Genomic DNA, 26,283 nt, shown 5'->3' with positions numbered 1-26,283 from the left:
CTGATAAAAGTTACAGGCTTTTCTCGTAGATGGCTAATGTATACTCACCTAAAACATGGACTTTAAGTTAAGAACTCAAGCCCTTAAGAGGTTTTTCATTCCTTCTCTATAAACCTTGTTACTTTATTAAGAAATAAAATACTGTATTTAATGCTCAAACTGTGCTAAAGTCCAGACTGCGTTAAAGCCTCCAATAGAAAAAAGATCAAATTAGTTACCAATCTTTTTATTTTTACTAAATTTTTAACTGAATTGAATGAATCAGCTTGTATTAGTTAGGATGGCTTTTTGAGTAACAGAAAACCTAGCTCAAAATGGCTTAGAGGGCTTCCCTGGTGGCGCTGTGGTTGAGAGTCCGCCTGCCGATGCAGGGGACACAGGTTCGTGCCCCGGTCTGGGAAGATCCCACATGCCGCGGAGCGGCTGGGCCCGTGAGCCATGGCCGCTGAGCCTGCGCGTCCGGAGCCTGTGCTCCACTACGGGAGAGGCCACAACAGTGAGAGGCCCAAGTAACCGCAAAAAAAAAAAAAAAAAAAAAAAGGCTTAGAAAACAATGGGGAAACTTTATTTCCAGTGAAAATAAGTCCTGACATGGAGGTTAGTTAAATGTTTCACTGACATCATCGAGGACAGCTGATGGTCTGCTCAACATGTTGGTATAGCTGCTCCACCCTCAGGGTTAAGATGGCCAAGGCAGTTTCAGGCATCACATCAGAAATACAACAGTGTTCAACAGAAGAAAGGGGACTATTTCTTCTCCTCCTTTTCTTTTTAAGAGCTAGGAAACCTTCTCAGCAGCCCTCAGTTCCATTGGCCAGAATAACATTATGTGCTAGTCCCTGGCAAAGGAATGTGATTATCATGATATACGTGATAAAAGTTTCCAAGGTCAAGACATGGCTGGAGGCATAGGAACAAAATCAGGGATCATTAGAAAACAGGTCAGATAGTTGGGTTTGGCACTGGGTAAACAAAATGAAAGTTATCATCAAGACATATTTCTACAAGGGAAAATAACATATGGGCAAAAAAAAAATTTTTTTTTAAAAACAGGTTTGAGCACTTTCAAAACAAGGCGTATGTAAAGCCAAAAGCTATCATATTTCAAGATTGCTTTTCCGTGAAAGAAAATATATTTGCGTATATCGTAATCATTTCAAATCTGTACTATATAAGATACTGTCACTAACTTTTTAGAAATTTTTGTAAGAACTAAATGAATAGCATTAGTATACAAGATAAAATCTTGTGTTTTGTAAACTCTTAAGCTAAAATGTGAAATTATATCTGCTGAGGTGCTCTGAAGTATTTTGCTTTATTTTTCAGTTTTCCACTTACTTCCCTGGATATTTTGATGGTCAGTACTGGCTCTGGTGGGTGTTCCTGGTTTTAGGTAAGTGCTCTTAACAAAGATAAAGGAGAGGAAAGATTATGTTAAATTTTAGCAGTAAAATTACTTTTAGTAAACCCTCATCTCACTTACTATACAGTAGTATATTAGCAATAATAAGTATAATTTTTAAAATATTTCAAGGATTAGGCTCTTGTCACCATCAGAGTAACATACATGTTCATAGAACGTCTCTTAGTGGTGATAAATTTCTCCTAACCCGTCCATATACACTTCTCACATTTCCTGTGTGGCCAGAGGGGCACACTGATAAGATGACTTTATAGTCCATAGATCTTTTTTCCCCTTGTGAGTTATTGCCACAAAGCATTCACAAGCTCAACCCCAAATTGCTTATAGGTATATTGTAACCAGCTGAACTACTCATGAGTGTATGTGGCCTACATTCAGTTGGATCTGTCAGTAGAAAACAGAAATGTATAGCCTTACTAGATATAACTTCTGGAAGAACCGCCAGAAGTTATGTCTAGTAAGAATTGGGGTTCCAGAATTCTTTAGTTTGCCGTTGTTGAGAATAAGAATTATTTTGTGATGAGAGGGAGGAATTTAAAAATATATATATACCAGCCATTTCAGGTTGTTGGTCTTAAGATTATACTTATTACTCTAAATTTTTATTTTAAAATCTTTTCTTCCAAGACATCTTAAAGCAAAGAAATGAGCAGTGTGGTGAATACTGTTGGCTTCTTCATTGTAGAGAAAATACATATGATACAGTAACAGACCATCATCACTGCTGTCATTTCTGCAATAGTGGGGACATCCTGTAGCTGTTAAAGATGGTATAATTGCCTCACTCTGCTTCTGTGACATCATTTTCTCCTATCCTAACATTTCTCCTGTTTCAGGCTTTTTTGTTGTCTCCTTGATTAGGATCCTTGGTTCCAGGGCTGCTAATGGGTCTGGCTAGGACAGTGTAGAACCCATGCCCAACAGGTGCTTAATATATTCAGGACCTACCTGTTTTACCTAGGGTAATAGAGCCATGTATTGCTGACCCTAAATTTTACTTAGAAAATACAAGTCATCCATGATGCCATCTCCCACCTCCCCAGTAGCATCATCTGCTCTACTGGCATTCCAAGGAAAGAGAGAGAGTGATTTTTACCCCTTCCCTTGATTACTGAGAAACTTTTTTTTTTTTTTTTTTTGCGGTATGCGGGCCTCTCACTGCTGTGGCCTCTCCCGTTGCGGAGCACAGGCTCCGGACGCGCAGGCCCAGCGGCCATGGCTCACGGGCCCAGCCGCTCCGCGGCATATGGGATCCTCCCGGACCGGGGCACGAACCCGCATCCCCTGCATCGGCAGGTGGACTCCCAACCACTGCGCCACCAGGGAGGCCCCTGAGAAACTTTTTTTAAAAATGACCTACAGGAGAATTATTTTAGAGGAGTAGTTCCTTGACTTGCTTATTCTCTAAACTGTATCTTTAAGAGAAAGTCTGACTCCTCATCTTCCCCCAAGCCGCCTGAAGTCCAGGCAAATCCTGAATAGACCAAAGAAGAGTCATTAAGCATAATTTTAGGTTGATTGTTGACAGTGTTGATAATTTAAAGAAATTTAATGGGCTGATTTCCTTCATATATTAAAGTTTCATGGGAGATGAATTTATAATAGTTTGTAATTGATCATTCTTGCTATCTTACTGCTTACTGATAAGCAAAAAATAGTGAGACTTTGGATGTACTTAGTGTATTTGGATCCAGTGTTTGGGTCATTTTTGGAACCTCTTGCAGAGAGAACCTTTTTTTTTTTTTTTTTGAGTTTTTCCTTCAAAGAACAGGTCTGTACAAAGTTCTCAAGCTGGCAGCTCATAAGCTATAGCTAGCCTGCAGTTGTGGTTTGTATGTTCCACAGTTATTTTCAGAAGTTTGTTTTTGTTTTTGTTTTTGTGGTATGCGGGCCTCTCACTGCTGTGGCCTCTCCCGTTGCGGAGCACAGGCTCCGGATGCGCAGGCTCAGTGGCCATGGCTCACAGGCCCAGCCGCTCCGTGGCATGTGGGATCCTCCCGGACCGGGGCACGAACCCGTGTCCCCTGCATCGGCAGGCGGACTCTCAACCACTGCGCCACCAGGGAAGCCCCAGAAGTTTTTTTTTTTTTTTTTTTAGTTGTCTTTGTGTGAAAATCAAGAATTTTCATATAAAACACCTGAATTTTTTATATTTTAAAAATTGAAATGTCTAACAAAACTGACCTATATTCCCACATGGCACCCATCGTTTGACTGGAGCTGGCTTGTTGATTTTGGTGCCAAACAGGATGATGTTGTGCTCAGTGCTGATGACTCTGGTTACTGCCAAGAATCAGTTCTATTTGAGTACGAAGAGTCTTCTACTCCTTGAGTAGATTTTAAAATGTGTCCAAAAGAAAGTGATTGCCTAGAGCTGGGGAGATGGGAGGAGGGTAGGAAATGGGGAATGGCTGCTTAGTGGGTACAAGATATTTTTAGGGACGACAGAGTTCTAAAATTGGATTATAGTTTCAACTGACTAAAAGCCAGTGAATCGTACACATTAAATGGGTAAACTTTATGGTATGTAAATTATATCTCCATAAAGGTGTTTAAAAAAATGTGTCTAAGACTCAGGGACCATCTCTGGAGGAGGAGGGCCAGGAGTGTGTGAGCTACCATGGGAGGGGGCTCGTCACCTTCCCCGCTGACTCCTAAATTAAGAGTAGAGAAGTACAGTTGAGAATATGAGAATTGCTGTAAAGGTAAGGGGAGCCTGACATCTAGTGGACAACATTATGTACTGTCTACGGGAAAAAAAGAAGCCCAGGGCAAGAAAGGATGGAATTTTTTTTTTTTTTTTTGAGAAAAACAGTTTATAACCTCTCTAAAAAGAGTATATTATTTTGGAATACTTTTTTGGAACTCAGAAGGTAGCTTTTGGGAATTGCCTGGTGGTCCAGTGGTTAGGACTCCGCCCTTTCACTGCTGAGGTCGCAGGTTCCGTCCCTGGTTGGGGAACTAAGATCCCTGGAGACGTGGGGCGAGGCTGGAGTCGGGGCAGCGGGGGAGAAGGTAGGTTTTGATAATGCTTCTCAATGAGGCTTCCAAATGTAAATGTTTGGCCCCATATTATTTTTGTTTCCTTTCTAGACCAATTAGATTCTGAATGTGCAAAAGAGACTTTGTTTTGGCTCTTGAGATTACGTATTCTCATTGAGAAGTGGAAAATTTGGTGTGGAAATCCTTTGGAAATTTTAGAGGCAATTGTGTTTTGATAGCTTTTAGCAGAAAAATGATGAAGTATTGGTATCAGGAGGGATATTTCTGGGGAGTGGACTTAATATGGGAATTATAAACTCATTCTTGACTTTTCTTTTTTAAATTAGGCTTTCTCCTGTTTCTCAGAGGATTTATCAATTATGCAAAAGTCCGGAAGATGCCAGAAACTTTCTCAAATCTCCCCAGGACCAGAGTTCTCTTTATTTATTAAAGGTATTAAAGAAAAAAACTTTATTCTAGTCCCAGTGTAATCATGTGATGCATTGCAGATGACTATTCAGGTTTAGAGTAGAGTGTACACCCTGTGGTAGGGGATATGGAGAAGGTAGGGAAGCCTTGTCTTTTAGTTTCTAGTTTAGTAAACGGTGTTTCTATGAAAAAAACTATTTAAAAAGGCAAGTTAGAAAAACTGCCAAAGGAGAAAACATTATCTCATGTTCGGACAATGCAGAAGAGTCTCGACTGGGACTCAGGGTCCTAGATCTTTGAATCGTGAATCCTGAAGCCACTGCTGCAGTTTTACCTGTTCCAGAGGACTGTAGCAAGAAGGAGCCTTTCAGGCCTGATCACTCAGCTCAGTTATGTGGGGCCCTAAACCCCAGAGCCGGCAGGACCACGAGTACTTTAGGAACTCCTTTTGCCTGGCCACTGACAAACCCATCAAGGCTTCTGTCTTCTCAGATTAGTCAGAGAGGCTTTCCTGATCCCTTTTCTTCAGGTTCCCATCCTGATGTTACCATTCTGGTGGTAGGATCAAACCCCAGGAAAGGAAGGGGAGGAAAGGGCCTTTTCCCTTGCCTAGAACAGGAGGACTAAGCCTTGCCAAGGCTCTTTTGTTCATCCGTGGTTTTCCCCAGAGGCTGACTCCATCTTACATCACTAGCTACAAAAAGGAGGAGATAGGGAATCTTGGGAAAGAGTACACCAGAGAGAGGCCTCTGGTTACAAGATCTAACCTTCGTGGAATTGACTCTTTGTTCCTTAAGACTGTTGAGGACAGGTGGGACCAGACTGGTTGAAGCCCTCGAGCAAGGATTTGTGAAGGTTGTAGCAGTTGAGATAAACCTGAAATGATAGGTAGGAAGTGTAAATGATCATGGAAATTGTTGGGTGGGGAAGCATTTCAGAGTCACCTAAGGCCAAGTGTTGAATAGGAATAGAGGCAGAGAAGTTACGGAGCTGGCTTAAGGGACAGCAGTGTGACTGTAGCATAAAGGAGTGTTGAGGATTAAGGCTGGAAAGCCAGGCTGAGACAGTGTTCTCAAATGTCTTGAGCACTAAGCCCATTTGCAGTGGAAGTGTTGAACTCATAGAGCAGCCCTTTAAACCCAGTGACGTGTTGGCTCAACACAAGGCTGACTCCATGTCAGCATCAGTTCTGTATTTGCTGTTGGGTTATCATAGTTTCTGTAAGTAATCATATGCTAAGAGTGTAGTTCTCAATTTTGAAGATTGTGGTGATCTTAGCATGCAGAGTAGAGTTCTCAGTTTTGAAGATTCGTGGTGGTCTCAGAATATATGCTTCTAGAAAAGAAAGTACTGTATTTAATTTGCCAGGTGGTGAGATGGTATTGAAAGTTTTTAAGCAACAGAATAATATGATGAGAACTTTTTAAATGAAACAAAAATTTTTTCAATCATGGCGTAATAGTAATTACTAATGTTTGTCAACTTTTTGATATATCAGATACTGTACTAAGCACTTTACATGTATAATGTTCTTACATAAGTAACAAAGGCTACAGTGACAGATAAGCTCAGATACATGCATGGTAGAGTATATTCATAAGGCATTTCTTATAAAAGTTAAAGAAAGCATGGAAAGAACTTAGGTTCTGTTGGTTAAAGTCAGTTTCTTCAAAGGAGCCTGCACTTTTATTTGAGAGAGAATTTTAGCCATTAAGAATACCACTTGCGTTTATGACTTTTTTTTTTTTTTTTAAAGAAAGGGAATGTTTTGTTGCATGTTTAAAATGTGCTGAGTGGTGTGTCCTGAATTTGAATTCAGTTTCACAGTCTGGGCACAGATGGACACTGACACCACTGGCCTAGGCCCTAATGCCTGTGATGTGCCTGTGTTTGTGTCTGGGACATCCTAACTTTAAGAGGCTTGTCAGATATTTTGTGTGGTTTTATTGTAGTTAACCATTGTCATCTTTTTTCTTCCTCTACATATCTGATTATAATTTGTAGTTACTTCTAAGCCCTAGGTTTAACTCTTACCTACCATAGATTCAAAAGTTAATTCTTTGGGGTCGCCACAGTTCTTCTTAGGATGAACGCTTGAAATCACCTGCAGATTTCCCCTAATCCATTGGTGCCCAACATATCCTGAGGGGACAGATTCCTCCTGCCCTCCCTCCCTCCCTTTCTTCCTTCCTTCACAGATTCTATAGGTCTAGTCTAATGGTGGCTTTGAATTTCTAAATGGAATGAGGCCACACTTCTGTCTGTTCTCTTCATTCTTCAGTTAGAAGGCAATTTTAGGCTTTATTAGAGGATGCATGCACTCTTCATCTTGCTTCTAATACATGACAGGTTGACACGACAATACAGGTTGAGAGAAAGCCTGAACTTCTCAGTTTTCCTGTATTGTTAGGGACTTGGAGGGGTTTTTTTGTTTATAAAATTTGTTATTATTGTTTTGATTTTCTAAAACTTCTGAAATGCTTTATGGGTATATTCTAAATGTAAAACAAAGCATCTTTAGGGTTATGATTTGAAGTAGATAGCCCTTAGTTAAGTAATAATGCTGTTGGAGGGGTAAAGGGATATTAAAGACCTGGTATTCTCTGTATTTTGGAGTCAGAGGCCTTACAGTGCTTTAGGCATTGTCAGAAACTTAGAGGTATATGAATAAAGTTCCCCAGTGGAGGGCATAGTAGGGTTTCTTTGCTTTCTTGTCTGACTTTGATATCCTAGTTGATTTGAAATTGTCCCAGACATGCCCAGAGGATTCAGAGCTCCAAATTAGGGGTTTAGGGACTTACAGCAGCATTTAGAATTTTAATAACTTCCTTACTAATTTTCAGTATCCCCAGAGGGAACCCAAAAAGCTGTAATATCCCATGGGACTGAATTTCCTTTGTCCATTTGACAGGGGTAAGAACTGTCCATCCAGATCCAAAAGTAGAATGTTTTCTTTCTCTAGTTCAGAGGAAATTTAGTTTAATTTAGTTTGAAGATGTACTAGAAAACCATCATGTAAGGTGTGAAGATTTTCTTTTCTTTCACTGAGACCTCTTACTTTCTTTACTGGAGGTATCACTAGTTAAAAGGTAGCTGTGGGCTTACTTTTTGCCAGAAAGCCACAGGTAGAGAATTTGTAAGAATAGTGACTTTTCTATTTAGGCTGCCCAAAATATAGTGTGTGTGTACACACACACACACACACTGGCACTGTAGTAGAAAAAAGTATAAGAATAGTGACTTCTATTTAGGCTGCTCAAAATATAGTACACACACACACACACACACACACACACACACCTCTCTCTCTCTCTCTCTCTCTCTCTCTCTCTCTGAAATGACCTCAGAAGGCCTTCTTTCTAACCAGCCAAAGTAGATATTACAAGAGTTGAACACTAAAGCTCACATACTACTATCATAGGGCAACTCTCAGGTTCCCTTTCAGAGCTTATTTATAAGCTTATAAAGGAAATTTGGGTTCCTGCCTCACAGCAAGAAAAGCCAGAAGGAACTGCTAGAGCTGGGCTCAGTGGCAGCAAGAAGTGTGTGACTGTGAGGAAGCAGGAAAAACAAAATGTTCCTTCTATGTTGTTTAAAAAGAAACAGATACCTTTTAGAAACGTCTTTATCTTATTTAGCAATTAACTGGACAATAAATTTTTATGGAGTACCACTTCTTTTGATGCTGCCAGGTAACTGAGGAGCTAGTTATAGTAACTGCAAGGTGGTAACACAATTAACTGATATCTGACACTGCTGCAAAAGCACTTGTATATGCGAAGTATAATGGATCTTAAATTTGTTACTTTAACCACATCTGAAATAGGAGGGAAGAAAATTTGTAAGCCCTCGCGGCATTAATGAGATAGAGCCCTTCATAATTAAATAGGGATTGCTGTGACCTGGTGAGCTATACATATGAGGCATCAGATATCTTCTTAACTTTTTTCCATATAATGATAAATGTTTTCATTACCTTTTTTCTATAACCTTCCCCCTCCTTCTTAATACGTCTTTATTTTTAATTCACCTCAAGTTAGTTTGACTTATTTGGACTCTGTTGTAAAGTAACAAGACAGTAGAAAATGTTTCCAGAGGAATTTTTGCTTAAAAAAAAAAAAATTACACAGTGTCCTAGAAGAAATTGTTGTCTTCCTCTTGAAATTAAGTGATCTGTAGACTGTTGGATTCCTTTTGTTTCTGAAGTGATCTAATCTAAAGTTTAGTAATGATATCCACAGTCCCTAAAATGTGGCATTCCATCACTGTTTTTGTAACAGCTTGTGAGTCAAGTTGATCTGAACAGGGCTCTGGGTCTTAGAGAGCAGTGATTGCCTCTCTAGCAGTCTTTTTCATTTGGAATTTGTATGGTGATTGAGATCACTCATTAGTAACCTATCTAGGACCTCTTAATGGATTTTTTTTTAATATTATAGTTGATTTACAATGTTGTGTTAGTTTCAGGTATACAGCAAAGTGATTCAGTTATAAATATTCATATATCTATTCTTTTTCAGATTCTTTTCCCATATAGGTTATTACAGAATATTGAGTAGTGTTCCCTGTGCTATACAGTAGGTAGGACCTCTTAATGCATTTTTAATGTTTGTTGGGTGGCTCTGACTTTGAGGGATCTATTAAAACTCATTTGCCTCCGTGGAAGCAGCATGAACTAAAGAAAGTGGCCAGGTGAACTGTATCTGAACTGTATCTCATATTCTTGCAAAACTCTAGTGTTTTGACCTTATAGTAATCATTCTATCCGTTTTTATCTGTTAATGGAAAGTGATAAAACTGAATTTACTTAGGCTTGTAATGAGTCTAGCCAGCCTCATTGCAAAAATCTCTATTTGACATCTGTCTACCAATTTTCTTTTTGGTTCTACTTGGCCTTCAGGATTCCTTATATTCTTGTGTCTTTGTCCCTTCACATTCTGAAGTCTCCATAAAGAAAAGTTGCTCTTACGTCAATATCATTGGTTTATTTCAAATCAAAACACCAGTGTCAGTGAATTTGGGGTTTGGGAAATATTAAGTGTTCAAAAAGAACGTGTTGATTTCCTCCGGTGTTGTAGCTTCTCTGCATCTTGCCAGCCTTTTAAAGATGTATACAGTAGTCTAATCAGAAAAGATACAGAAGGGCTGCTTGGGGCTTTTACAGTAATTTGGAAAGATGGAAAAGTGAGCTAAGGGCCTGTGTATGAGCCCATCCAACTCTCATTCGGTGTAGGGTATCACAGCATAGTTTCTCAATAAATATTTGTTAAGTTGTTAATGTATCTCTTTAGAGTATTTTTTAAGCAGTAATATAGGGAGTTATTTGTATTTTTTCCATTATTTCCATGAGAACCAAACCAATTTATATGCCAAAACAAAAGTGCCTCAGAGTATTAGATGAAAACTGCATTTAACAAAATAGATGTACATCATTTTGAGAGTATTTGTTTTAGTCATGTATATTGCTTTTTTAAAATTGGGGCTATATACAGTCCCCCCACTCCGAGATACATGCCCCAAAATACAGTCACTTTTTTTTCTAATTGATTGGAAAAAGTACTTGTGGTACCTGTGAGTTTATAGTTGTTTCCTAACTTTGCCCTGCTTCAAGTATAGACTGATATCACTGGCATCCTTGTTGGAAATCTTCCTTGTGTGAGATTTGGCAGAATTGGCAGGGTAAACAGCTTCGAGTGTGTATGGAAAATTACCTATGCATTTGGATTCTACTGTCTCTTTGTCCCCAAGTTTCAGTCATTGTTGTTGAGGTTAAGTGTAGGATGAAGTGCTACTTGAATTCTGTTCTTTTGTTAGGAGGTTTAGAGAGAGAGAGACCCCTGACCTCATGGGTTTTAGAGAAAGCATTCAAGTTCTCTCTAGTTGTACAGTCCTTTATAACTTTAAGAACCAAAAATGTAACGTTTATTGAATACTATGATGTCAGTGTATAGTAATCTTAAAGCTATGTAAAAATGTACTTCTTGTGTCTCCAAACATCCTGCCTTCTTTTGTGACTACATCCTTCTTTTAGCCAAAATAACAACTTAACCAGAGTTTCAATATTCAATATCCTTCTCTGGCAGATGTTTTCTGGCAGAGGCCTTCCTGCATTTATGAATTCTCTCCCAAGAAGCAAGAGAACACCTGCAGGAAGTGAATCAAGAGGCGGAACACAGAGGAATAATCACCTGCTTTAAAAAAATAAAGTACTGTTGACAAAGATCATTTCTCTCTATTTGTTCCTAGATGTAAAATTTTAATAGTTAATGCGAATCATTGAATCATTAGTGGTTAATGTTTGAAAAAGCTCTCGCAATCAAGTCTGTGATGTACTAATAATGCCTTATCTATTTGTAGTCATTTTAAGTAGCATGAGCCTTGTCCCTGTAGTCAGTAGGGGGCAATCTTGCTTTATTCATCCTCCATCTCAAAATGAATTTGGAATTCAATATTTTAGTGTAAGATATGTACAATGCTGGCCATTTAAAAAAGGGGTTTTCTCAAAAGTATAACTTTTGTTATGACTGCATTTCTGCACATAATCCATTTTGCTGTTAAAATTAATCTAGAAATTTATTTAATTGTACTGTGAACACCTAGAAACAAAATCATAGTGCAAAATACATTTAAGGTGTGGTCAAGAATATGTTCTTAATTGGTAAATGATAAGCATTAATTTTTTATAGTCTATATTCTAATTTTGCTGTACCTTATTCTGTTGTGTACCTAAGGGATTGTCAAGGTGTTATCACTGTATAAAATAGAAAGGACAAGGACAAATGCAGCATAATTACTAATAAAATGCAATTCGTGATACTTTCTGTGATTAGAATCCCTACCCCTTTTTTTTCTTTTTCTTTTGTCTCCTGATGATTAGGCCAGGGGCTAGGAGTAGGGAGGGGATTAGGTAATAGGAGCAAAAAAGAATTAGCTTGGAACTTTTGAGATGATCCCTAACATACTGTACTACTTGCTTTTACAATGTGTTAGCAGAGACCAATGTGTTATAATGTAGAGTGATGTGCTTTCTGCCAAGTGGTATTCACCCTGGTTTGCTATGTTAAAGCTGTAAATACAACAGAACATTAATAAACGTCTCTTGTGTAGCAACTTTTGCTGTGGATTAGTGTTTAATATCTTGCTTTGCACTTGTTAATTGCTAAGGCAGTTTTTTCTAATCTTCATATAGACTCATACAGAGTCGTTCAGTAAACAAAAAAGAAATTGGTCTTGGGCCAATTTTTTCTTTTTCAGCAGGGGACGTTTCTTTCATATCATACTCAATATATTCCTTAAAATATATTAGTTCTTCAAAAGATAATGGGTTAAAATAGGGAGGAATTGTAGCGCTCTTAAATCATTCTGGAATTCCCAGTTATGCTTCATTTTTTAGACATAATCTCAGATGATTTATTTCCAATGTTTTCTGCATGTTCCCTGCATTTGCCCTTTTTCTCAGGTGAACACAGCCAACTGGCTTTAGTCCTATGAGCATCCAGTTGAAGCTAAAAATGTCTCATTCCTCCTGATTTCTATTTTTGTCTCAATTGTGTTAAATTGAGACCAGTGGTTCTTACAATATCAGTCATTTGATATTTTTCCCCTCTTCCACTTATTCAAAATATAAAGAAAAAAATGTAGCAAGATGGTCCAATAACTACACAAACCAGCACTAGCTTGGTATGATAGCTGCAGATATTCATTTATCTGCTGCACGTGAACATCCAGGATCAGCTTAGAAAGCCTGTTCAGGGGTGTCAGTATGTGTAATACACAGAAGTGTACGTTATTTGAAAACCAGGCAGGAAAACAGTGCCTCCTGGATCAACGTTTCAGTGATCATTCATTCTAACTCGTTTATTGATTAGAATAGTATGTTAATAGAATAGTATGTTTCTGTTTAAAAGTTATATTTTACGATAGATTAGTGGGGTGGGGTTTGAAAGTCTCTGAAGACTTTTTATATTTTGAATTAGATTATACCAACAATATAGTTTGGAGGAGTTTATAGCCTATCGTGTTCTATGTTTCAGAACGAATATATCTCTAAACAGTCTGAATAAATTTGGACATGTGCAACAGAGAGAACTATTTAAATTATCTTACAGGACCAAATAGAGGGGCCCTAAATCACATGAACTAAAACATTGTAGTCTCACTTTGTGTTTATTCTTTAGGTCCTGTGCCTTATTTGGCTTTGTATATTTGAGGACTGAAATATTTGGAATTCTTATTTCTGCATATTTGGTGGTCCTTAAGACTCTGTCATATGTGAACCTACAGTTTGCTTTGCTTTAAAATTAATTAGGAAGGTGATTTCTCTCATTTTAATGTTCTAAAGATTAAAGTCTTTGTAGATATATAAAGTTGGTACCATATGTTACTTAGAGTCCTTACTGTTAGGGTGGAAATGTTTATCCTGCACTGTTACTTTTTATTTTTGTCTTTCATTCTTTTCTGTCTCCCTTTGGTAGGTTCATTATTAAGAATAACCCTTTCAGATAAAGGAGGAGTGTTTAAATTATTTGAAAGGGGATACTGAGGAACCACTGTTATTTGCGTAAGGTTATGGAATAAACTGGCTTTGACCTTGGGCTAGGGGATAATTAGGGCTCATCCATGACTACAGAGGTCCCTCATGTCTCTTACTTGTTGCTGCCATTTGGAATGATACAAACTAAGTAATCTGACTTGCGCTGTGTCCCACTGTGAGTCATTTGTAACCCGGATGAAATTTCTTTTCGCCTTCATTATTCTTATACTATGTTTAAAGGAAGAAATAACTCCTGAAAGGAAGTTTCAGGGCCAAGTGATAGTTCAAGTTAAGTGGTTGCCTGAGGTGGCAGGGTTCTAGGTGAGAATCAGGAAAAATACACGCAGCAAATGGAGTGCTGGCCTCAGCTTTGAGTCCAACCCCACCACCTCTTCTGGATGTCTGATCTTCTTGAAGGGTTGGAATAGTAGATGTTGAAAAATCACTTGGTCCTGATGATGCTGGTAAACACCGATGATCAAATTTTAACTTAAAACATGCCAAGAACAGACATAGAACTGTACGTTATGTACAGTATGAGGGAATAATTTATGAAAAAGTAATGTGGCCCCTACTACTTACCTGAATCTGGTTCTTGGTGAAACCTCAGTGATGAATACAGGAAAACCATGTGCAAGATGTAGCTTAATAATTTTCAGGTTCTGCTGATGTTTTTTAGCTATTTAGATTTTCACCTTTTCAGGCTTTCTGAAGATGATTTGAAGGGTGATGAGAGGCGTAACAAAATGCAAATATGTTTCTGTAGATGGTTTGTGGGTTTAAAAAAATCTTGTTTTGCATATCTTTAAGCCTAAATAGCATTTATAGTCTGTAAGGCCGATAAGGTGGATGGAGTGGGAGCGTTTGCTAAACCACCAATACTAAAGGTAGGTACTTGAGGTTTAACTTTCCCTTTGCATATACTGTATGCTTTTGTACAGTGTATGGTTGTCTTCATTTAGAGCACCCACAGAAAGTGCTCTGTGACAGGGAACTTCTGTGTATTGGTTCTCTGTAGGCTCTGCTGCTAAAATGGAGGACATCTCAAAGAAAGACACCAGGAATTCTTGAAGGGGAGGATAAGTTCAGGTTGAGTGTGAAAGACTTTCAGGAGGAAAAGAGTTACAGAAACTAATTTTGTATCATTCTAAAAAGGGGCTCTTATTATTACCCAGTTTACTTCTTACAACTTTCTTACTTACAACTTTGTGGCCTACAGAAAGAACTGCTCTTTGGACAACCTAAATGGAGAGCTGTCCTCCTGAAGGACAGTGTCCCTGACTAGAAATTGGAAATAGTCCTATCTACTGCCTGGCATTTTGATCCCCTCAGCCCTCCAGTTATTCTCAGAATTTGTCACTTGTAGAATAGATACATCACTCAAGTTTTGGTTTGATGCCTGTTTTGCTGAAAAGTCTTGTTTTTTCTTTACCAAAAAGCATTGTGTTCTGATTTTGAGAGTTTTAAGTCAATTGGCAAATTAATAAGATGTAAACTGAAATGCAAATCCATTAAACCTGAGTATAGAATATATGAAATAAAGAGAATTCTCTTGCATTTATGCAGGATTTCATCCAGGTCAGAAACTGAGATGTAGTTGTATGAAACAGACATCTCCCAACCCTGCTTTGTATGTTGTTCATCCTGCTCTACAAGTGAATAGTTGTTATCATTTATGTGAGAAATGAAATGTTTCATAAGCTTTTCCCCATCCATATGTGATTGCAGGTTTGTAGACAGCAAAACAGAGAAAAATGGTTTCCTTAAATCTTACAAAGATTAGTGCTGGAGTGCTGAGAAGACCGTATTCATTGTTATTCATTAGTTGACTGGAAGGTTCACCATTGGGTCAAAAACCTAAAAAAAAAACCTCTCAAATAGAGAAGGTGATTTCTTGCCGCAAAGCATCATCAGCTAAACTATAGAATTAAGGAAGTGCTGCCTTCTGACTCTGAAACCCAGCCTGACTCTTTTCTGAAATTCATCCCAAGCTGCACTCATTTTTCACCATGCTAGTTAAGGTTTGCAGTCACATCCCCTACTGAGAGCTGCTTCCCCCATTTAAGCCCGTTACTTCCTGAGTCAAGGAGAGAGGATTGGAGCAACCTATCATCATAACTCGGCTAGAGTTACACTTGATGAAACATTCTTTTTTTCATTTGCACAACAGTCCAAAATGCCTAAAATGTTCCCTTAAAGTGAGGTTTTAGAAAGAATTTTGCCATCTGCTTCCTGATTCCACATCTTTATTTTGACAGAACATTTCTCAGGCCGTATTTGGCAGTCACTAGGTTTAGATGTCATTCTGGTCATTTTAGTATGTTGGTTTTTTCTCTGATTATTGACATTGAGGATTTTTATATTCATGATTTATTTCCAGTTAGTATTTTAACTAGGATTGCAGATAAATTACTAAGCGAGCCACTGGATGGATCAATATTTTCACCAACCCTTTTATCACTAGCATCACTTGGTACTATATAGTTCTTTTAAAAAGTGGGCACTGGTGGGCTAAAGAAGCAAAAGTAGCAGTCCATTTTTTCTAGGTTTGGCTCAATGACTCTCAAACCCTGGATCTCTATAATCATGGTCGTGTATGAGAAAAGCCCTTTTTGGGGTAGTTGTATATATTTTCCCTGTGGCTATATGTGTGAGATGCGTTTTAATCTGTATGTAGGTCTCCCAAGTAATTTTGACCTTAAGCCCTTCTGTGATACAGCAGTTTCCAAGATTTAGGTATTGAAACTAAACTTATGTTTTTCTAATCCCCATCCTGTAGAATTTATAAATGGTCAGACTTGGTTCCTGCTGCAGTTACACAGAGCTTCCAAATAAGGATAATGGGTAAGTACTCATCTCAAACGTTCACTTTTCATAGAAGAAACCTGCAGAGCATGTATACCTACACTTAAAATTATGAGTTAATTTTTCATTAGGGTATTTTCATGGCATCGATTTTTGGGTGAAATGAAGAGTTATTTTGTCTTCATGTAGATCTTCTCAAAGCTCGTGGCTACCATAGTTTCTTCTTTTTATGGCAAGACTATGGGAAGGAATGTGTCTGCAGAGCCATGGGGAAAGGCCATAGGGAAAATGATTTCTAAATATTTGGCTGGCTAAGAGTGATTGTGGACTCTTCCTTGGAGGTCTTTAAAAATAGGGTCGATCCTCCTCTGGAATGGTCTAAGGGTAAAGGAGAAGGAATGGATTAGCAGGCCCCTTAAAGTCCCTCAGAGCTCTAGAGGTTTGTATGTCGCCCATGTCAGTGACAGATGGAACAGTAAGTTCAACAGATGTCACGTCTGCCATTCCCAGGCTGTGCTCTCTTTAATGTGGTGACCTGTGAGCACTGTCCTAAATAGTCTGCAAGAGGGAAGGGAGTGTGTCTAAACTTCCGGGAAACCTAACTTGGGTGGCTTATTACCTACTGCTACCTTTTATATTAAGATCCAGTTATCTGAAAAGTTACACTTTGTCAGAATCCCAAAACAAGGACTCAAAAAAGCACCCTCTAGTTTCTGCAGTCATTTTCAACCTTTGTTATAATCTGAAGGAATGTGGTTTAGATGGCATTATTCCCTAATGTTACATTTAAGAATCTTTTTCCTAAGGGACCGTGGGAGGAAGAAAGAAAGAAGATTAGGTGGGTAAGGAGGGCCCTGGAGGAAATGAAGTCTGATTTGTTAAGAAGAGAGGGGACCTGTGGAAGAGTGTAGCAAATCGGTTCCTTTTGTTCTTTGCTTCTGCTTTAATCCTTTAGACTCACAGGATAAGATTGCCAGCTAATTGCTAGGAGCCCCCTATAAAAGAGGATTGGCCTAAATTGGAGAATAAGTTTAAAGAGTGACTAAAGGTTTTTTTTTAAATCCCTCCTTTATTCAGGTCACTTTTCTTTAGATGTGATTATGTCTCCCAAGAAGTGGTTGGATACCTTCTTGAGAGGTTTTCTTAAAAAAAAAGTCTGAAATTCCAAAGACTCCCCCCACCTCCACTGTAGGATTTATGTAAGCGTGTGATGAACTAAATTCACTAGACGGTAGTTTAAACTTAACAAATAAAAAGACTAATGTGCTTTATGGTGGCATTTTTACACAAGTGGCTCATTGGTAGAAGTACGTTGACCATTTTAAAGTGCAATTTGATCTTTTAGGGAAAGACATTTAAATTCTCTGAGTACAGACACTATACTTAGGACAAATTATTATGTTTGTAACTTGGTGCCCATCTCAATCGTGTCTTCATTGGGTGCTTATTTTCAAACAGTACCTGATCCATTCAAAAACAATATACTAAAAATTGTCATTAAAAACGTATCAAATTTTAATAGTAAGGCATGGATACTTTTACTGCCTTTTATTTATTGCTGGGTGTATTTTATTAGAAGGAGAGGTAAATAAATGTGTTTTTCAGAAAATATGTAGTGCAAGTCAGCTCCAGTAGCAGTTATTATTTTTTAACTAGATGGTGGAGCATTTACACACTTAGTTTATTAGTGACCTTCCTTCCCATAAAACTTTTAGGAACACAGGGCAAAACAGAGGTCATAAGTTTACCCAAGCTGGCCCTCTAGAGCACCGCTTTAGTGACATCAGGCACCGGAAGGGAAGCCAAGACACCTTCCTGCATCTTCACATCCCGAGTGGCCTTGGCTTCACCTCCATCTACGTATTTTATTCCCCTCAGAAAGAATTACAGGTGAAATTTAGACAATCACCTGTGTGTTAGAAGTGATAAAGTCCACCTTCTGAAAAATATAGTTTCTGTATATTATACATACTTTTGATCTGGACTTTTAATTTTTATTTGTTGTAAACCACTTTATTGAGATAATGATTGAACACAAAAAGCTGTACATATTTAATGTGTGCAACTTGATGAATTTGGAGATAAGTATACATCTGTGAAACCATTGCCACAGTCTGTGCCGTGAACATATCCATCACCTCCAGAAGTTTCTTCTTTTATTATTAGTATTATTTTTTTTTGATGATAACAACACTTAACATAAGATCTACCCTTTTAGCAGGTTTTTAAGTACACAGTAGTGTTGTTAAATTACGGGCACTATGCTGTGCAGTAGATTGCTGGGACTTACTCTTGATGGAAAGGCTCCGGCTTCTTGAATATGGATGTTTTAGGCCTTCATTTGATAAATATTAATTTCTATTAGTTGATTATGATGTGTATGACCTTGTGCTGGCTATTAGGGTATGCAAGATTTGTGCAAGGGAGCCCCTGAGCACAAGGAGGTTCTGGTGAGGGAGAGGGCGGGGCATAAGACAAAGTGCTTTCCTGTCCAAGAAATCATAATACACCATCATTTTCTCTGCCTTATTTGCATAGAGGTGTAAGAAGGTTTTTGCATTTTTCAAGTTGTGATGACCTGCCCCTAACTTAGTTTTCACCAGAAGAGCACTAAAGTCTTCCTAAAACCAGTACCCTCCAAGGAAAGAGAGATTCCTACCACCTGAAGAAGCCAACCCCCAAAAGCCTAGAAGGATGGTCGGGAAAGCATGTCAGGGTGCTTGTGAGGCCGGGACCTGGAAAACCACTGCGAGGGGAGATGCGCGCATGTGTCCATCCCACGGAGCCGGAACCCTTGCTCCCCACTTGCCAGCTTTGTTGTCTTAGGTCATTCACTTGGCCTATCCAAAGGTTGGTTTTCTAATCTGTGTTCTAGAATCTTTTCTCACGGGGCTGCTTTTAGTTCTAAATGGGATAATGTAGTTAAAGGGCAAGCCACTTAGGAGACAGCTCTTTACAGCTCTCCAGCCAGCTACAGCACTGGATCCAAGGGCGGGACGTTAAAAACCCAAACCTATCATTCAAACCCAGACATTCATTTCCTTCTGAGGACCACATAGCTTTCATAAATTCTGCCCTTCCTCATTCCTTCCTTCGTCAAGGCTGTTGTTAGACCATCCCTGACAAATCAGACCGCTCTTTTCTACCTAAATTCCTGCTGCCCAGATGAGAATATGACCTACTCTTGCTTTTCTGGTAATACCATCATGTGTTTCTGTAGGCCCTTATATTTATATCCATGTTCATTTGATCCTCACAGATTACTATAAAAGGGATCATTGCGCATTCTTTACCACCAAGCCACCCCGGCAAATAATTTTTCATCACTCAGTGACATCAAAACACTCTATAAATCCAATAAACTCTGATTCTCATTTCCTGAGTTCTGTAGGCTGAAATTCTGGCCTCCTTTTTTCTTGGGCCATTTGTATTATATGACAAGATTTGTCGTACACTATCTTTGTGTGGATTTACGTCTTCAAAGCGTCCTTTGAACTTCTTATCCTTCACCTTGTTTCTTTCTGCACTCGCCTTAAATTCTTTGCTACTTTCCCTGCTCTTCACCAGATCCTCTTTTTTTTTTTTTTTTTTTTTTTTTGCGGTACCCGGGCCTCTCACTGTTGTGGCCTCTCCCTCTACGGAGCACAGGCTCCAGTTGCGCAGACTCAGCAGCCATGGCTCACGGGCCCAGCCGCTCCGCTGCACATGGGATCCTCCTGGACCAGGGCACAAACCCGCGTCCCTTGCATCGGCAGGCGGACTCTCAACCACTGCGCCACCAGGGAAGCCCCCACCAGATCCTCTTTACCTGCCGCTCTGTACCTCCCCCTAACAAGGTTTCCAGTACTTTAGATCACTCTACTTGGCTTTGCCTTTTCCTGAACCAAGTCCCTACCAGTCTCTTCTCTCCCACCGTAGAGAGGGCCATCTCCTTGGCCGTCCCCTTACCCTTTCCTTTCTCTACATCTTGCCTGGGCCACGGCAACTCTAGTTACTCTCTGCCTTCTTTACCTTCCTGCTTAGCCCCACCCGACAAGATCACACGCTTTATTTTCCTTCCTGAGCCCCCCAGTTAGGATTCCTGAATGCCCCCAGGTAGATGTTCCCAGCAAATCCAAGCCCATCCGGTACGCCTGCCTGTTTTCTCCTTTCATTTGGGACCTGGGGAGCTTTGCACAGATGAGGCCTTTGTCACAGTGTCCCCAGACTCGCCTCTTCTCCATACCCCTCTGTGCTAGTTTGGTTTGGTCATTAAACAGAAGACATCGGGGTGTCTTCCGCTCACTGTTCCTCCTCTCCCTACATGTACACAGATGACTTCTGCATGCAGCTCTGGAAGCCGTGGTCCCTATGGAAAAGTGCCTGGCAGTCGGCTAGCCCTAATCTTCACAATCCTCTCTATGTTCCTGAACCATCTTCCAAGAAATACTAGGATTATGTGTTTTTATTTGGATTTTTATCTTCTAAAAATATCTTTAACCGTTAAAAAATCAAATAGAATGTCTTTATTGAAATGTGTATGCAACCAATACACATTTGTGCTCTCATTTAGAGACCTATGTGGAGCAAGGATTAAAACTGAACCTATAAATGAATTTATTCAATAAAAGCAATGTTTTATCTGCTTTATAGATGGGGGGTCTCAATAAGATTTTGTTTACAAAAAGTGTTCCACAGCCAAAAAAAGGTTTGAAAAGCACTGCCCCAAATCATCTCTCACTGTGCCTGAAACTATCAGACCGTCATACATTTTTCCCCCCTTGATCTTACAGGGGTTTCAAAAATACCCTGATTTTGAAAAAAAAAAAATCTAAAAATCAACTCTAATCCCACTACCCCCTAAAAGCAACTGTTTTGGGGTTTTTTTTTTCAGCCTTGCTTTTGTGGCTTTATCACTTTTACATAGTGTAGTACTAGCCACCAGTATAGTCTGGTGAGATGAGGTCTCTTATTAAGCCATTCTGGTTATGTTAGACATTAAAAAAAAACTTACAGTCTTCTTGCTACAGTGGAGATAATCTTGCTTTGTCCTGCTTTTCAACGAGTTCTGATGAATCCTAGATGGTTATGTTTTTATTTTTTTTTATTTTTTTATTTTTTTTTTTTTGCGGTACGTGGGCCTCGCGCTGTTGTGGCCTCTCCCGTTGCGGAGCACAGGCTCTGGACGCGCAGGCTCAACGGCCATGGCTCACGGGCCCAGCCGCTCCGCGGCATGTGGGATCTTCCTGGACCGGGGCACGAACCCGTGTCCCCTGCATCGGCAGGCAGGCTCTCAACCACTGCGCCACCAGGGAAGCCCTGGTTATGTTTTTAAAGCCAACTTTTCTTTAGTACTTTTTTTGTGTGTGTGTGTGTGTGGTACGTGGGCCTCTCACTGCTGTGGCCTCTCCTGTTGCGGAGCACAGTCTCCGGACACGCAAGCTCAGCAGCCATGGCTCACGGGCCCAGCCGCTCAGTGGCATGTGGGACCTTCCTGGACCGGGGCACGAACCCATGTCCCCTGCATCGGCAGGCGGACTCTCAACCACTGCGCCACCAGGGAAGCCCAGTACTTCTTTTTTTAATACGTATTTATTTATTTATTTATTGTCTGCACTGGGTCTTAGCTGCGGCATGTGGGATCTTCGTTGCTACGTGTGAGATCTTCATTGCAGCATGCGGGATCTTTAGTTGCGGCATGAGAACTCTTAGTTGAGGCATGTGGGATCTAGTTCCCTGACCAGGGTAGGAACCCAGGCCCCCTGCATCGGGAGTGCAGAGTCTTAACTGCTGGACCACCAGGGAAGTCCCTAAAGCCAACTTCTAATTCCTCTTCTTTCCGCTGTTTGATTCCTAAGGAGAATGACTAGGCTTTTGCAACAATTATAACAAAGGCTTCTTATAATCTTAGTCTTTCACTCATAGGATGACCAAAACATTTCCAGTTCTCTGTTCATCTGAAACTTACATCCAATTCCTTGGCCCCAGGAATTCAACCTACAGTAAAATTGCTGTGTTGCAGACGCCTATCATAAATACATAGTCATGGGTACTATTTATGGAGCATTTACCATGTGCTGAGTACCCTGCTTTATTCTTTATACACATTACCTCATTTAATCATCATCCCAAACCTTTGAAGTGGGTAGTACTATTATCCTCATTTTATACTTTAAAAAAGGGAGGCCCAGAGAGGTTAACTGACTTGCCCCTTAGAGCTCTTAAGTGGTGAGGCTGAGACTGATTTGGCTGGTGTTGTCAGAGCATGAACTCTTAGCAAAGATGCAGCACCTATCCTGGGAGTGCACCTGCCCCTTCTTGATCCACAAACACTATTTCCCTTCCCCCAGGCTTCCAGCCACCAACTCCCCTTCACTGGAGTGGCAGTGGGGGGATTCTGGCCTGGAGGCACAGAACATCTACCCTAACACAGCCGTTGACCTTGGCCTCAGGCTCCCCAGCTCGTACCCCAGGATTCTTTAATCCCCCCTCTAAGCCAGTGAGGCAGGCCTAGCTGCTGATGTGGATCTTTCTAGCTACTGCTCAAATGAAGTGATTCCTGCAGGCTCTCAGAGGCAGAACAAGACCCAGGTGTCCTTCACTCTCTCAGTCTCAAGTTACACAGAATGACATCTTGAAACAGTATTTCAACACTAATTTCTTATTAATGGCTTACATTTATTCAGCACTTAGTGAGTCCAAGTGCTTTTATAGTGCTTTTCATGCGTAATATCTTTTAATCCTACAATAAGTCAGTAGTAAAAGTTCTGTTATCCCCATTTTACACTGAGGGAGCTGGCTCAGAGGAGTCAAGTAACTTAGGTAAAGTCACACAGCACACAAAGCAAGGATCCAAATGCAGGCACTCTTTTTTTTCTTTTCTTTTTTAGCTTACGAGTTTTGTTTTTATTTTGAAGTATAGTTGGTTTACAGTGTTTACAATGTGTTAGTTTCATGTGTACAGCAAAGTGGTTCAGTTTTATATATATATTATATATAATATATATGTATAACAATATATATATATATATATTCTTTTTCAGATTCTTTTCCCTTATAGGTTATTACAAGATATTGAGTATAGTTCCATGTGCTATACAGTAGGTCCTTGTTGTTTATCTATTTTATATATAGTAGTATGTATCTGTTAATCCCAAACTCCTAATTTATTCCTCCCTCCCCCGCTTTCCCCTTTTGTAACCATAAATTTGTTTTCTATGTCTGTGAGTCTGTTTGTGTTTTGTAAATAAGTTCATTTGTATCATTTTTTTAGATTCCACATCAAACCTGGCCACTCTCTTTTTTTTAAATAAATTTATTTATTTATTTATTTATTTTTGTCTGCGCGGGGCCTTTGTTGCTGCTCACGGGCTTTCTCTAGTTGAGGTGAGCGGGGGCTACTCTTCGTGGCGGTACACGGGCTTCTCATTGCGCTGGCTTCTCTTGTTGCAGAGCACGAGCTCTAGGCACGCGGGCTTCAGTAGTTGTGGCTCGTGGTTCTAGAGCGCAGGCGCAGTAGTTGTGGCGCACGGGCTTAGTTGCTCCGTGGCATATGGAATCTTCCTGGCCCAGGGCTCAAACCTATGTCCCCTGCATTGGCAGGCGGGTTCTTAACCACTGCGCCACCAGGGAAACCCCAAACCCAGCCACTGTTGACCACTAATCGAAACATCTTCAACCTCCTCTGCTTTTTTTTCCCCAAAGGTAATCCATGTTGATTATAGAAACATTTACTCTCTGATTTTGTAAAATTCGCCTTCTGTCAATAATGCTAAATCTGAAGTACATTTTTAACTTCTCAAAGTGCCACTAATTCACATGTGTACAGCTGTGAACCTTCATGGGAAGAGCATGTATTGTAGTCTTTGGACTGCTAAGAATAGTCCTGTTTTCAAGTCAGAGAAGGGTGTTTGAAGCTGCCCAACTGATGTCATCTCTGTTGAGCTATTCATGAGAAATATGTCTTCATTTAGATTTGAGAACTGATTACTAAAAACAAAAGTTATAAGTCTACTGTTATTAGTCTCCTTCTTTTAAATTGAACTTTATTTTTTAATATTTGATATTTAGGTGAAGATCTGTTGCAAACCTGAAAGGAAATAATCCATAATAGTTTTATTAGCCTCTAATAGACCTTTCCAAGAGCTTTATAAATACTCTAACCAGTGCTTCTCAAACTGTAACATGCATATGCATTGCCCAGGGATCTTGTTAGAATGCAGTTTCTGGTTTAGAAGGTCTGGTCTGGGCCTCAAGATTCTGCATTTGTAACAAGCTCCCAGATGATGCCCAAACTACCCATCCAGAAGAACCATACTTTGAGGAGTGAGGCTCTTACCATCTTAATATTCAAGAAAGAAATTCAAATTCGGAACTTGAATTTACAAACATCGTTTACTAAATAAACCAAAACTCAAACAGTCGTGAGAAATAGCCTCTGCCCTCCAGCTCCATAGCAGTCTGACTTTCTTGGAGTTTCTTTGGGCTTGACCTTGACTCCTTTTTTGGTTGATGTTAGTGCATGCGGGGAAACTCACCAGCTTCCGCCTCCTTGCTTCTTTGTGAGCTGAGTCAGTCATCTCTTACTTACTGGTGTGATGTGGGTGGGTCATGGCTTGAACTAGCCCATGTGTCTTGCTTGAAGGATCTGCAGTCAGTTTTCTAGAAGACATTTTCTCAGTCTCAGTTGTTAAGAGAGCACTGTGAGGTGGGGCAGGGGGCAGAAAGATGTGGAGCCCTTAGGACTGAAGATCAGCTTGGCCCTCCCCGTGTGCATCTGTCTGATAAAATGCAGCCAAGGTTTGCCTCTCTCCCACCGCCACTCCGCCTACTCCAAGCCTTGGCCATGTCCAGAACGGACTCCGGATGGCAGTTGCGGATGCTCAGAGCACAAAGAGTTTCTTGTTTGTGCAGGGGTCTATCGGTGTTTAAATAGAACGGACGGAAGCACAGGCACACCATATCAGCAGCTTATCGGGGCCCCTGGTTTTCCATGTACATTTGCTGGTCTCTTGAGTTTACCCAGCTCCATTAGCACCGAGTTAAAAATTGCAAGGCCAGGCTGTACTGCACTGAGATAGGGCAGGGAGAACAAGCTGGTTACTGAGTGTGGTGGTGGTGCCGAGGGCGGTCCTTGAGACCTTATTTGCATTCTGCCCATGTAGAGAGTAAAGCTGTGGTAGCCTCTGTGTTTAGAGGCAGCCTGAGAGAACCAAAATCTAGTTTAGGAATGCATCCAGGAGATGGGATGATGCCTGGCCTCCCTGGGGCAGAAGTAGTAGAGATACCTCTTGTGACCCTGGCTCTCTATCTTAGCTTACCAGGTCTGCAGTCAGCTCAGGAAGTGGTTAAAGGAGGTGGCAACTGTGAACAACTTAAAGTTGTATGCAATTTTGGCAATTGCAAGCATGTCTGCATGCATATTTCTCTGGGAGCAGATCCATGACCCAAAGGCTAAATGTTCCTGTACTATTTGGGTTGCATCTTCCTGGAAGGAACTCTTTAGGACAGGTAGATGAGTAGCCTGCTTTAGAAATGAATCCTTTCCCTCTATGAGCCTCACTCCTACTTTCGAAGCACTTGCTATATGCCAGGTGCTGTGCTAAAGACTTTATAAATATTACCTCATTTAATGCTCAGAACAATCAAACAATTATGAGATAGGAATTTTCATTTGTTTCACAGATGAAGAAACTGAAGCTTAAAGAGTTGGAATTTGTCCAAGGTCACAGATCTAACTGAAGGATAGAGCTAGCATCTGAACCTGGGCTTTCTGATTCCGTAGTCCTGAGCACCGTGGAAGGCTGTCTCTAGTGTTTTAATATACTTGTCTAGCCTTTGCATATACATTGGTTAATTTGTCTAACTGGCACAGAGTTGTCCCAAACTTTGGTCATCTAAAAATTGGCTTCATGGATTTTGTCCTATTTCTATATCACCTATATTATTAAATTACTACTTAGTTTAAATTTTTTATTATTATTCAATTTGTTATTACTTAGCCTCATCCTAAACAACATCCGTGAAATAACCACTGATGTGCTAATTTCATTTTTCTCAAATTCACACTAAAATAAATACATATCCATTAAAATGAAAAATGTTATGCCCCACCTAACATCATTTAAGGTACCCT

At 40.0% G+C, this 26,283-nt stretch overlaps 1 protein-coding gene across 1 annotated transcript in view; it reads left to right on the top strand.

The window, feature by feature from the left end:
• Positions 1–11,941, top strand: part of NDFIP1 (Nedd4 family interacting protein 1) — a 55,137-nt gene extending 43,196 nt beyond the window's left edge. The window contains exons 6-8 of the mRNA XM_082623991.1: positions 1,327–1,393; positions 4,753–4,858; positions 10,915–11,941. Of these exons, the coding sequence (XP_082480117.1) occupies positions 1,327–1,393; positions 4,753–4,856 (171 nt within the window). The 3' untranslated portion in view covers positions 4,857–4,858; positions 10,915–11,941. The remainder of the gene's footprint in view (positions 1–1,326; positions 1,394–4,752; positions 4,859–10,914) is intronic.
• The last annotated feature ends 14,342 nt before the right edge of the window (positions 11,942–26,283 follow it).

The sequence above is a fragment of the Mesoplodon mirus genome (genome assembly GCF_964341445.2).
Source record: "Mesoplodon mirus genome assembly, chromosome: 5".
In the NCBI taxonomy this organism is placed as follows: Eukaryota; Metazoa; Chordata; class Mammalia; order Artiodactyla; family Ziphiidae; genus Mesoplodon; species Mesoplodon mirus.
Note: the sequence above shows the minus strand (reverse complement) of the source record. Positions and strands in the feature narration are given on the sequence as shown.